This window comes from Cherax quadricarinatus, chromosome 15, assembly GCF_038502225.1.
Source record: "Cherax quadricarinatus isolate ZL_2023a chromosome 15, ASM3850222v1, whole genome shotgun sequence".
Lineage (NCBI taxonomy): Eukaryota > Metazoa > Arthropoda > Malacostraca > Decapoda > Parastacidae > Cherax > Cherax quadricarinatus.
The window spans coordinates 44,135,573-44,147,759 of record NC_091306.1 but is presented as its reverse complement, the minus strand read 5'-3'; the positions used below and the strand labels follow the sequence as shown (position 1 = coordinate 44,147,759).

At 36.6% G+C, this 12,187-nt stretch overlaps 1 protein-coding gene across 4 annotated transcripts in view; it reads left to right on the top strand.

Moving 5' to 3' along the window:
- Fmr1 (synaptic functional regulator FMR1) overlaps positions 1–12,187 on the top strand; it is a 497,688-nt gene that overhangs the window by 83,627 nt on the left and 401,874 nt on the right. For all 4 annotated transcript variants that reach the window (XM_070085321.1, XM_070085322.1, XM_070085323.1 and 1 more), the window contains one exon: positions 9,825–9,967. In XM_070085321.1, coding sequence (XP_069941422.1) covers positions 9,825–9,967 — 143 coding nt within the window. The remainder of the gene's footprint in view (positions 1–9,824; positions 9,968–12,187) is intronic.

The window sequence follows — 12,187 nt, the reverse complement described above, 5'->3', positions numbered from 1 at the left end:
TATTATTATTATAATAATTAAATCACGAAACAAATACTCTTACACTGTGTACAAGTTAGTACAGAATTATAGCTATAAAGTGAAGGCATACGAAAGGAATATTTTTCTACAGTTATCCCTAGTAACAGGTGACGGGCTAGAGAAAACGTAATTCTTCCGACACTTCTACAAACCGTTTGGTAAACATCTCATATACAGTGGACCCCCGGTTAACGAACTTTTTTCATTCCAGTAGGATGTTCAGGTGCCAGTACTGACCGAATTTTTTCCCATAAGGAATATTGTGAAGTAGATTAGTCCATTTCAGACCCCCAAACATACACGTACAAACGCACTTACATAAATACACTTACATAATTGGTCGCATTTGGAGGTGATCGTTAAGCGGGGGTCCACTGTATATTTGTATAAATTTTTATACTGTGGGTGCATGTATCATGTTTGTGTGTTACATAATGTGTTTCTTATATAATTTTGAAAAAAATATCATAGATAGATTAAGGGAAATGTCTATATTAACGTAATATGCGACATTAATGCGCCCAAGAGATTATTATTATTATTATTATTATTATTATTATTATTATTGCATCAAGAGTAGAGAGACTCTTAGTGATTTTAATGTGTACCTACATGCCAGCACAGTGTGTAAGTTTATTTAGGTACAGGTGTACACAAGTTTAATTATCAAGTACAATACATATAAAATATACAATAACTTTAAAACACTTGAAATTTTGGAAAGTTTCCAGACATAATAAGGAGATGTGTTCAGGGAGAATGTAAACAAACTCGGTGGGCCGCTGTGACCGTATTAGAAAGACAGGTGGGGGGAGCCGTATAGCGAGTTTTTGTCATAATTTGAAATGTCCGTATTAGCGGAACGCCGTAAAGCGAAACGCCGTAAAGCGGGGCCCTGCTGTACTCTGATAATTATACTTATGTATACCTGTTCCTAAATAAACTTACATACTGTGCTGGCATGCAGGTGCACATTAAAATCGGTAAGAGTGTCTTATGTCTCCAGACGTCATATTAGTAATGATAATAATAATCATCGAGTCTCATTTAAATGTCGTATATTACGTTAATATACACATTTCCATTAATCCATCTATGATATTTTTTTCAAAATTATAGAATAAACACGATGCATAACATATAAGAGAGCAGCATGCCAAAGCCACTTATATGCATAGCATTACGGGCTGGCTTAAAGTTAACTTAAGATTAACTAAGCAATGATGAAATCAGTGATAAAACATTATTGTAAACAGATAACTATAAAGCACAAATGAGTATTACGAAGACAGGTCATATGGTTGCATGCATTGCTGTACATTCAGTCGAATGGAGTATTCTGTTAGGTAGTGTATTTAAAAAAATAACAAAGTTAGATTGGGTCCTAGGTTTAACATTTGTGTGATATAATTGTGAGTAACATATAGGATATACAATTTATAAGGCTCAGTTATTCATTATTTATTTGGTTTTGAGTGAGTAAGTGATCTTTGAGAAGAGACTTGAATTTATAAACAGATAGTGTTTCTTTTATATTTACAGGTAATGAATTCCAGATTTTAGGGCCTTTTATGTGCATTGAGTTTTTGCATAGCATGAGATGGACACGAGGAACATCAAAGAGTGATCTGTGCCTTGTGTTATGGTCATGTGTTCTGTTGAGGTTGGCAAGGAGATGTTTGAGGGGAGGGTTAATATCAGAGTTAAGTGTTCTATGTATGTAATAGGTGCAGTAATAAGTATGGATGTTTTGTATGGTGAGTAGGTTGAGTGTTTTGAATATTGGTGGAGTGTGCTGCCTGTAGTGAGAATTTGTTATCATTCTAACTGCAGCCTTTTGTTGGGTAATTAGTGGTCTGAGATGGTTAATTGTTGTTGAGCCCCATGCACAAATTCCATAGGTGAGATAGGGGTAAATAAGAGAGTGATAAAGGGCCAGGAGGGCTGACTGTGGAACATAGTACCGTATCTTCGATAGTATGCCTACAGTCTTGGAAATTTTCTTAGAAATTTGTTGTATATGTGTATGAAATTTGAGTCTATTATCAAGGTGGATTCCTAAGAATTTTCCCTCTGTTAGCTTTGTGATAGGTGATCTGTTTATCGTTATGTTAAGAGGTACATCTGTAGCTCTGTTACCAAACTGAATGAAGTAGGTTTTGTCAATGTTTAGTGTAAGTTTGTTAGTCCTCATCCAGGTAGATATTTTCTGTAATTCGGTGTTTACAGTATTGGCTAGCGTGACTGGGCTAGGGTGAAAGAAGACGTATGTAGTGTCATCTGCAAAAAGTGTGGGTTTGAGTAATTGCGAAGCATTTGGTAGGTCATTTATGTATAGGAGAAAGAGAAGAGGGCCAAGGACACTTCCCTGTGGGACACCAACTGTAATTGGTTGAGCGGAAGAGCTTGCCCCATTTGCGTACACATATTGGCTTCTGTTGCTGAGGTATGACTTGAGGTAGTTGAGGGAGTGCCCTCTAATACCATAGTGTGACAATTTTACGTGGAGCAAGTCATGGTCAACTGTATCAAAAGCTTTACGTAAGTCAATGAAGATCCCCAGTGGGACTTCTTTTTTCTCTATTGCAGTGTATATATGTTCTAGCATGTGTATAATAGCATCATTAGTATTTTTATTAGGCCTGAATCCAAATTGGCAGGGGTTGAGAATGTTTTGGGAGATGAGGTAGGAGTAGATTCGTTTATGAATTAATTTTTCGAAGATTTTTGAGAGAGGGTGTAAATTGGATATTGGCCTATAGTTATTCAACTCTGTTTGGTCTCCTCCTTTATGGATCGGGGTGACCCTTGCTATTTTGAGAGCTGTAGGGAAGGTGGAGGATTCAATGGATTTGTTAACAAGTGTTGCAGTGATTGGTGATAGTACTTGTGACACTTTTTTGTATATAAAGGGTGGTAAGGTATTTAAATCTCCTGCCTTGCTTTTTAGTGCGTTGATAATAAGGGAGACTTCGTATGGGTTAGTCGGAGCTAGGAACAGAGTGTTCGGGTAGTTGCCAGTAAGGTAGTCATTTGGTGGGGTATCTGAGCTTGGGATTTTATTGGCAAGGTTTTGTCCTATAGTGGAGAAGAAATCATTGAGTCTGTTTGCTGTTTCTGTTGGTGGGAGTTGGGGTTCATCTGATTTTGCTAATTTTATTTCGCTATTTCGTGATATCTTTTTTGTTCCCAGAATTTCTGATAGGGTCTTCCAGGTCTTTTTTATATCACCTCGTAAGTTGGATAATCTGTTCTCATAATACAGTTTTTTTGCCCTTCTTATCAGGCTGGTTAGGATTGACGAGTAACGTTTTGTTTGGTCTCTGGTTATGTGACCCATTCTGTACTGTTTTTCATATCGGTGTTTTGTATTTATGGATTTGAGAATGCTGGGTGTTAGCCAGGGACTGTTCAGTCTCTTAGCTGTCATCTGTTTAGTTTTTTTAGGGCAGTGCTTGTTATAGAGGTATTGGGTCTTTTTTAGAAAATTATTAAAACATTCGTCAATATCTGTATAGATTTCTAGCTCAGTGTGCCAGTCAATGTTTGTTACTGCTGTTGTGAAGTTATTAGTGGCTGCCTCATTGTGAAGTCTGAAGGTGACTTTAGTAGTGTCTTGGGGTATTTTACCAAGAGTTGTTATGAGGAAAGTAGGGTAGTGGTCTGTGGTATTATCTGTAATTATGCCTGATTTTAAAGGAGATATGGTGTTGGTCCAGATGTGGTCAAGTAGGGAAACACTAGTCTCTGTAACTCTTGTAGGTTTTGTTACTGTTGGTAGCAACATGCAGTTACTCTTTGTGTTTGTGAATTCAGTAACGTGTGGGTCCTGGTCTTGCAGGAGATTTATATTGAAGTCACCTGAGAGTAGTAAGTGATCTTTGTTCATGCGTGCATCAGTTATCATACTTCCTAGGTTTTGACTAAATTGGCTAATGTTTGATTGTATAAATAAGATAAATACACCCCACAGTAGAATAAATAAACATAAATGTGAGATGTGGTAGCAGACGACTTGCACAAGTGATGCCATATTAGAAATAATAATAATAATAATAATACTCACCGAGTCTCATTAAATGTCGTATATTACGTTAATATACACATTTTCATTAATCCATCCATGATATTTTTTTCAAAATTATGTAATAAACACGATACATCACATAAAAAGATGATAAATACACCCCACAATAGAATAAATAAACATAAATATGAGATGTGGTAACCAGATAACTTGTACAAGTGACGGCAAGAATAACTTTCTCTAATCTAACATAAGAGAAAATGTGTTACTGGGGGTAACTGTAGAAAATTATTCCTTTTGTATGTATGTAAGTAAGTTTATTCAGGTATACACAAATACAGTTACATAGATTATCATACATAACAACATGTGTAGAGAACCTAGGATAACCCAAAAAAAGTCAGAGTGACTTATTTCCATTGTTTTCACTCAGAGCATCATTTCTTCTCAAAATGATGTTACATGAGAATGGGAGTGTTCTTCTTTATTTATTCTACCGTATCAATGTAGAGACAACCTGTACACAACGTAACTTGTACACAAACCAGACGTGTACACTTTGTTTACAAAACTTACCTTCGCCTGGTTTGTTTACATAACTCTGCGCCTGTCCTCTCTCATGCACTCATTCTTTCTCTCTCTGATTTATTCGTTTTATCTCCATTATCCTACATTAAGACTACAAATATTTTAAGGTAAGTAATGAGTGAACTGTATATACATTTTATCGCTCTGGGATGCTTAAATATCATAGAATAGTATGTGTGGGTGGGGTGGCCTGGTAAGGTAGCCTGGCTGACTACCATACATACCACACTTGATTTCTTACAATAAATACTACTTGTCTCACCCTAGATTAAGACTATAAATATTTTAAGGTAAGTAATGAGTGCACTATGTGTGTAGTGTACTTTTTTATTGTTTTTTTGATGCCTGGTTCTATTGCTAACTTAATATATGTTAGTGTAAACTTGTTATCTAGTGTTTGTGTGTATTTATAAGTGGAAAAAAAGGGTGTTCCGCTTTACGGCGGTAGCCTGGAACCTAACCTGACATATAAGTGGGGCCGTACTGTACTCGTTTACTGAACTCGGTCTTACGACAGGCTCTCTGACCAGTATGCATACCTAAATAATGTATATTAGAGCTGATTTCCTCTATTCTATTTATTACACTATACAGCACAGTACTGTATAAACATTTTAAAATATAACAGAAATGTTATAAATAGTGCAAAGGTGACATTAAAACAATATCAAAGATAACACAAACCCATTACCATTATAGTATGCTCCTCACTTAACGACGAATTTGTTCACCGACGTGATCTTAGGAATGGAACTCTGTCTTTAAGTGAGGAGAGGCTGTACAGTAGGGCCCCGCTTTAGGACGTTTTGCCATATGGCGTTCTGCTAATGCAGCGATTTCAAATTATGACTAAAACTCTATATGGCTCCCTGTCTTTCTGATATGGCATGCTACACCCAGTTCATTTACATTCTTTGTGAGCACCACGTCTCTCCATTATGTTTGTAAACTTTCCAAAATTTCAAGTGTTTTAAAGTTATTTCATATTTTATTTATACTCTGATAATTATACGTACTTATGTGTACCTGTACCTAAGTAAACTTACACACTGTGCTGGCATGCAGGTACACATTAAAATCACTAAGAGTGTCTTATTAGTCTTGAAGATGCCATATTAACCCTTTGAGGGTCCGTGCCATAGATCTACGGCTTTACGTTGAGGGTCCAAACCGTAGATCTACGTCATGAGCTCAGCTCACTCTGATAAGCTGTGAGCGGTAAATTTTGGCCTAGATATGAGAGAATACATCTATGTGGTATGTGTGCACCACATAAAACAAATCCTGCAGCACATAGTGCATGAGAGAAAAAAACTGAGACCGTAATTTTCAATTAAAACAGTGTTTTAATTGAAAATTACAGTGCTTTTTTTGATAGAAAAATGTAATGGAAGACATATTACAGAAGTAGAGATGATTTTGATTGGTTTTAGTACTGGAAATGGCTTGAAACTGAGCTCAAAGTAGAGGATATGTTAAATTTTTGCCGATGTTCAAGAGTAAACAAGTGACCTCACATGTCTAATACACGCCTGCTGGTGTGTCTAATATACGTTCACAAATGTGCTGATGGTATTTATGCAATTATTACAATATTGCATAACAGTAAATCTTCTATTTTTTGGTTTGAATAAAAATTCATTATGTGAATAAAAAATCAAAATGGAATTCATTAGTAAAGCCTGAAAATGTAACTAATGAACAGAGGAAATGTTAGTTTAGTGCCAGGAATGCCTACATTGTTTATTCTGGACCCTATTTTGAAATTGGAGTATTTTGAACTTTGCTTAAATTGGCCAAATTGCCAATTTCCGATCACTTTATTTTGTAGTTGAAACAGTTGACTTAGCTAATTCTTGTGCTCAGTCAATAGAATAGAAGTAATACTAATGAAACAGCTAAGAATTTGGTCAACTGGAATAATGTAATTGGCCTAAAATGGGAGTCAAACTCCGCAAAATTGCCGATGCATAAATATCGCTGACACATCAAAATTCGCGAGAGCATAATTTCGTCAATTTTCCATCAAATTTCGTACTTTTTGTTTTATTACCTTCAGAAAAAGATTCTCTACCATTTCATAAGAAAATAACAAAATTATTGTTTGAAAATTCTTGGACGCTGGTGCACACTTCGAAATTTGGCCTCTGGACCCTGAAAGGGTTAATAATGATAATAACACAATAATCACTCAGAGGCACATTAACCCTTTGACTGTTTCGGTCATATATATACGTCTTACAAGGTACCGTGTTTGACATATATATACTCGTAAATTCTAGCGGCTTCAAATCAAGCAGGAGGAAGCTGGTAGGCCCACATGTGAGAGAATGGGTCTGTGTGATCAGTGTGCACCATATAAAAAAAAAATCCTGGAGCACGCAGTGCATAATGAGAAAAAAAAAAACTCCAACAGTTTTTTTTTTTAATTAAAACGGCAACTTTGTGGTCTATTTTCGTATAGTATTTATGGTTGTATTCTCGTTTTCTTGGTCTCACTTGATAGAATGGAAAACACATTATAGAAATAGAGGTGATTTTGATTGGATTTATTATAAAAAGAAGATTGAGACACTTGATTCGTTTAATCTCGTTTACTCGCCTCTTACCCGACATTAAGACTACAAATATTTTAAGGTAAGTAATGAGTGTACTGTATAGGCATTTTATCGCTCTAGGGCGCTTTCAATGCCTAGTATATAATGTGTAGGTGGGGTGGCCAGATGGGGTTATGATACCTAAAGCACTATTTGATACCTACCTACCCTACCATTCACCTTACACCCTATATTAAGACCATTAAGACTGCAAATATTTTAAGGTAAGTAATGAGTTTAGGTTGTAGGTTGGTAAACAACCACCACCCAGGAAGGTACTACCGTCCTGCCGAGCGAGTGTAAAACGAAAGCCTGTAATAATTTTACGTGATGGTAGGATTGCTGGTGTCCTTTTTTCTGTCTCATAAACATGCAAGGTTTCAGGTACGTCTTGCTACTTCTACTTATACTTAGGTCACACTATGCATATACATCCAACCATATATATACACACCCATCTGAGTTTTCGGCTATTTTCTTTGTAGTTCTTGGTTATTTCCTTTTATGTCCATGGGGAAGCGGAACAGAATTCTTCCTCCGTAAGCCATGCGTGTTGTAAGAGGCGACTAAAATGCCGGGAGCAAGGGGCTAGTAACCCCTTCTCTTGTATAAATTACTAAATTTAAAAAGAGCAACTTTAGTTTTTCTTTTTGGGCCACCCTGCCTTTGTGGGATACAGCTGGTTTGTTGAGAAAAAAAAAAAAGTAAAGAGTGTACACTACATGCATTTTATCGCTCTAGGGCTCTTTAAATGTCGAAGTATATTATGTGTGGGTGGGGTGGGGTGGGGTGGCCTGGCTGGCTACCATAGCTTCCACACCTAACTTGTTGCAGTAAACACTACTCACTCCTCACCTTACATTAAGACTACAAATATTTCGAGGTAAGTAATGAGTGTACTGTGTGTGTATTTTAATTTTTGGGGGGTTTTTAATGTCTTGTGCTGTTGCTGGCTTAATATATGTTAGTGTGAAGTTATTATCTTACATTTATAAGTGGACACAAATGGCATTCTGCTTTCCGGCGATGTCCGCTTTCCAGCAGTAGCCTGGAACCTAACCTGCCGCATAAGTGGGGCCCTACTGTGTATTTATTTATTCTAGAATTTTTAATTTGAAATAGGCTGATCTTAAGGACTGTGGTTAAGATTTGGCCAATTCAAGAAAATGGGTAAGTCTTCTTACACTTGTTGCCTATGTTAGACCTAAGTGTAAAATAGGTACAAAGATAGTCACCGAATATTGTTGGTGTAAACTGTAAATTTTGTGTATTGCATGATGTGCCAAGAGATGGAATGAGGGTAACTGTTGGTTGTTTATTGATTATTTGGGCAGAATAGTCCTGGAAGGCAGTGTGGTGCTGGGTCATGGCTTCTTAGTCTGGGTTGGATGACAGTTATTGTATTTTATAAGGAATTTAATTCTTCAGTTTATTTTAAACTATTTCCCATTTGCTCCATTGTGTTCAGCAGAAGTTGTACTGTTATATTTGGTTCTAATTTACTAGTACTGATTAAACTGTTTCTTTATTACCTCCCATAATAAAAACAAAATATGGCGTTCGTACCATTGTTTCTTTAATGGGATTACTGTAGGTGGAGTGGTTTTAATGTGTCACTCCACAGTTGCTACAATGGATGTTGAGAGAGAGTTATTTCCAAGTGATAACTACAGCTTTGCTGGGAAGAAACCTTTGAAGCTCCTGTAGATACCAAAATCATAAGTGAATGCTTGATGTCTTCATTGCTTTACTGAAGTTGTATAGCTCTGTCTGATTCATGTCATTATTTGAGCTATAAAATCTATCTGATGACATACCTATGACAACTTGCTGGCCTGGCTTAAAGCCAGGCTTTGCTGTGATGGATTTTGACAGGGAAACATAGCTACGTAACAATCAAGGAATAGGGTAGCATTACACTGCTAATATGCATAGCTTTGTTTTATTTAAAAGTTATTCCTGAGTGATATCCAGTCTTTTGGGCACAACGTAGTGCATCTTGTTCGGACTTCACTGAAGTATCTTGTTTCTACTACTCAAATACAGTAGCTGTTTGGAAATATTGTATTGGCTTTTTTCACACACACACAGCTGACTTCCTTTCTACATTTTTATTGTGTACTACAGATTACATTTCGTCCTTAATAACTTTCGCCTGACTTTTTTTTTTTTTTTTTTTTATAAGGAATATGCCAGAGAGCAAATTCAGAGGACAAAACAAATTACAATATTAGTGTTCTGGTCATTCATTACAGTATTATATATTCATGGGGATGAGCTAAACCCATAATGTTAATAAAATGCCTGGGAATGGAAAACAGTTAGGTGTGATCCAAGGAAGGGGATGGTAGCTCCATTTCTTCTAATCCTGAGCTTTTCACCAGGATCAAGGCACCGTCCTTGATGGGACTCGGTAATAAAATCAACAGGTTGTACATAAGATTTTGTATTAATCTATAAAATTTCTTACAGGCTGCATTATCATGTATTTTATGACGTTTAGTGCTGCTTAATTAAGTTTCTTATAAATATTGTTTATGCTATATAATTACATTTATAGTGTTAATGAAATATTTTTTCTTATTCTTTAGTCTCGGAATGACCAATGTCTCAAGTTGGCCCATATGTTATCCGATATGCATTTTCGAAACCTGAAACAGAAAGTGGTACTTCTTTATCGAACAGAAGAAGCAGCGAAACAACTGGAATCTACAAAGCTTCAATCTACAGCAGGGTAAGTTTTTATTTGGTTTGTGGTGGAATGTATGGTTTCTACCTCACACCCGTGTGAACTGTGGAGTAATTTAGTACAGTTCCTCCCTCGTATTGTTTGTCATGACTGTGTGAATTTTCAGTGTATGGTAAGCTTTTGTAGAGAGAAGGTGTTAAGGAAATCCTAGGAATAAACGCTTTTTTCAGGTATGATTGAAAACAGTTACATTCAGAATATATTGGTAATGGTTAATATTAGAGGGATGGATAGAAAAATTTATGAAATTGTTAATTATTGATAATGAATTGGAGGCAAAAATTTCATGCTTGGGATGAGGAGGACAAAGTTATTGAAACTAGTTAAGAACCAAAAATGTGCATTAAGTTAGCAAGATCAGGAGTGACAATCACTGGAAGTACAATATGATTACATCTCAAGATATTGAGAGCTGGTGGAGATAGTGTTAGAATGTCTTGCAAATTTTTGATAAGCATGTGTGTGTAAGAAAGTCATTTAACCCGTAAACGGTCCAAACGTATATATATACGTTCACTACCCAAGTGCCCTGAATATTTTGAAAAATAAAAAAATCTTTTTATTTTTTTGTTGAAAAAAAAAAGAGCACATTTTTCTAAGTGTTATAGGATAAAAAAATTTTTTTTAGGGTCAGTACTTACCGAGATATGAGGCCGCAAAGTTGGCACTTGGTGATCACCTGGTGGTAACATGGAGCGCTGCCGCTTGCAGAAGTGTTGCCGATACACCTTTTTTTCCATTTTTCATATTTTAAATAATTTTCTTGTTCTGATAATTACAATTTATAGTAGTTCTTGTCATTTCATAACCAATCTTTGTTCTGACACCAGTACTAGGTACTGAAATTGTACACAAATTGTCACAAACACATTGACAGGTGGACATTTACACCTGCCTTGGTCATTTACTATAGCCCACCTTTCTGCCAATAGTTGCTTATATCTCACCCGAACTTCTTCCTCCCTTAATTTATACACTTTCACCTCTCTCTTATTTGTTGTTGCCATTTTCCTTTTGTCCCATCTACCTCTTACTCTAAATGTGGCTACAACTAAATAATGATCCGATATATCAGTTGCCCCTCTATAAACATGTACATCCTGAAGCCTACCCAACAATCTTTTTTTTTTTTTTTTTTCCCAACAAGTTGGCCGTCTCCCACCGAGGCAGGGTGATCCAAAAAAGAAAGAAAATCTCCAAAAAGAAAATGCTTTCATCATCATTCAACACTCGCCACACTCACACATAATCATTGTTTTTGCAGAGGTGCTCAGAATACAACAGTTTAGAAGCATATACGTATAAAGATACACAACATATCCCTCCAAACTGCCAGTATCCCAAACCCCTCCTTTAAAGTGCAGGCATTGTACTTCCCATTTCCGGGACTCGAGTCCGACTACATGAAAATAACCGGTTTCCCTGAATCCCTTCACTAAATATTACCCTGCTCACACTCCAATAGATGGTCATGTCCCAAGTACCATTCATCTCCATTCACTCCTATCTAACACGCTCACGCACGCTTGCTGGAAGTCCAAGCCCTTCTCCCACAAAACCTCCTATACCCCCTCTCTCCAACCCTTTTGAGGACGACCCCTACCTCGCCTTCCTTCCCCTATAGATTTATATGCTTTCCATGTCATTCTACTTTGATCCATTCTCTCTAAATGACCAAACCACCTCAACAACCCCTCTTCTGCCCTCTGACTAATACTTTTATTAACTCCACACCTTTTCCTAATTTCCACACTCCGAATTTTCTGCATAATATTTACACCACACATTGCCCTTAGACAGGACATCTCCACTGCCTCCAACCGTCTCCTCGCTGCTGCATTTATCACCCAAGCTTCACACCCATATAAGAGTGTTGGTACTACTATACTTTCATACATTCCCTTCCTTGCCTCCATAGATAACGTTTTTTGACTCCACATATACCTCAATGCACCACTCGCCTTTTTTCCCTCATCAATTCTATGATTAACCTCATCCTTCATAAATCCATCCGCCGACACGTCAACTCCCAAGTATCTGAAAACATTCACTTCTTCCATACTCCTCCTCCCCAATTTGATATCCAATTTTTCTTTATCTAAATCATTTGATACCCTCATCACCTTACTCTTTTCTATGTTCACTTTCAACTTTCTACCTTTACACACATTCCCAAACTCATCCACTAACCTTTGCAATTTTTCT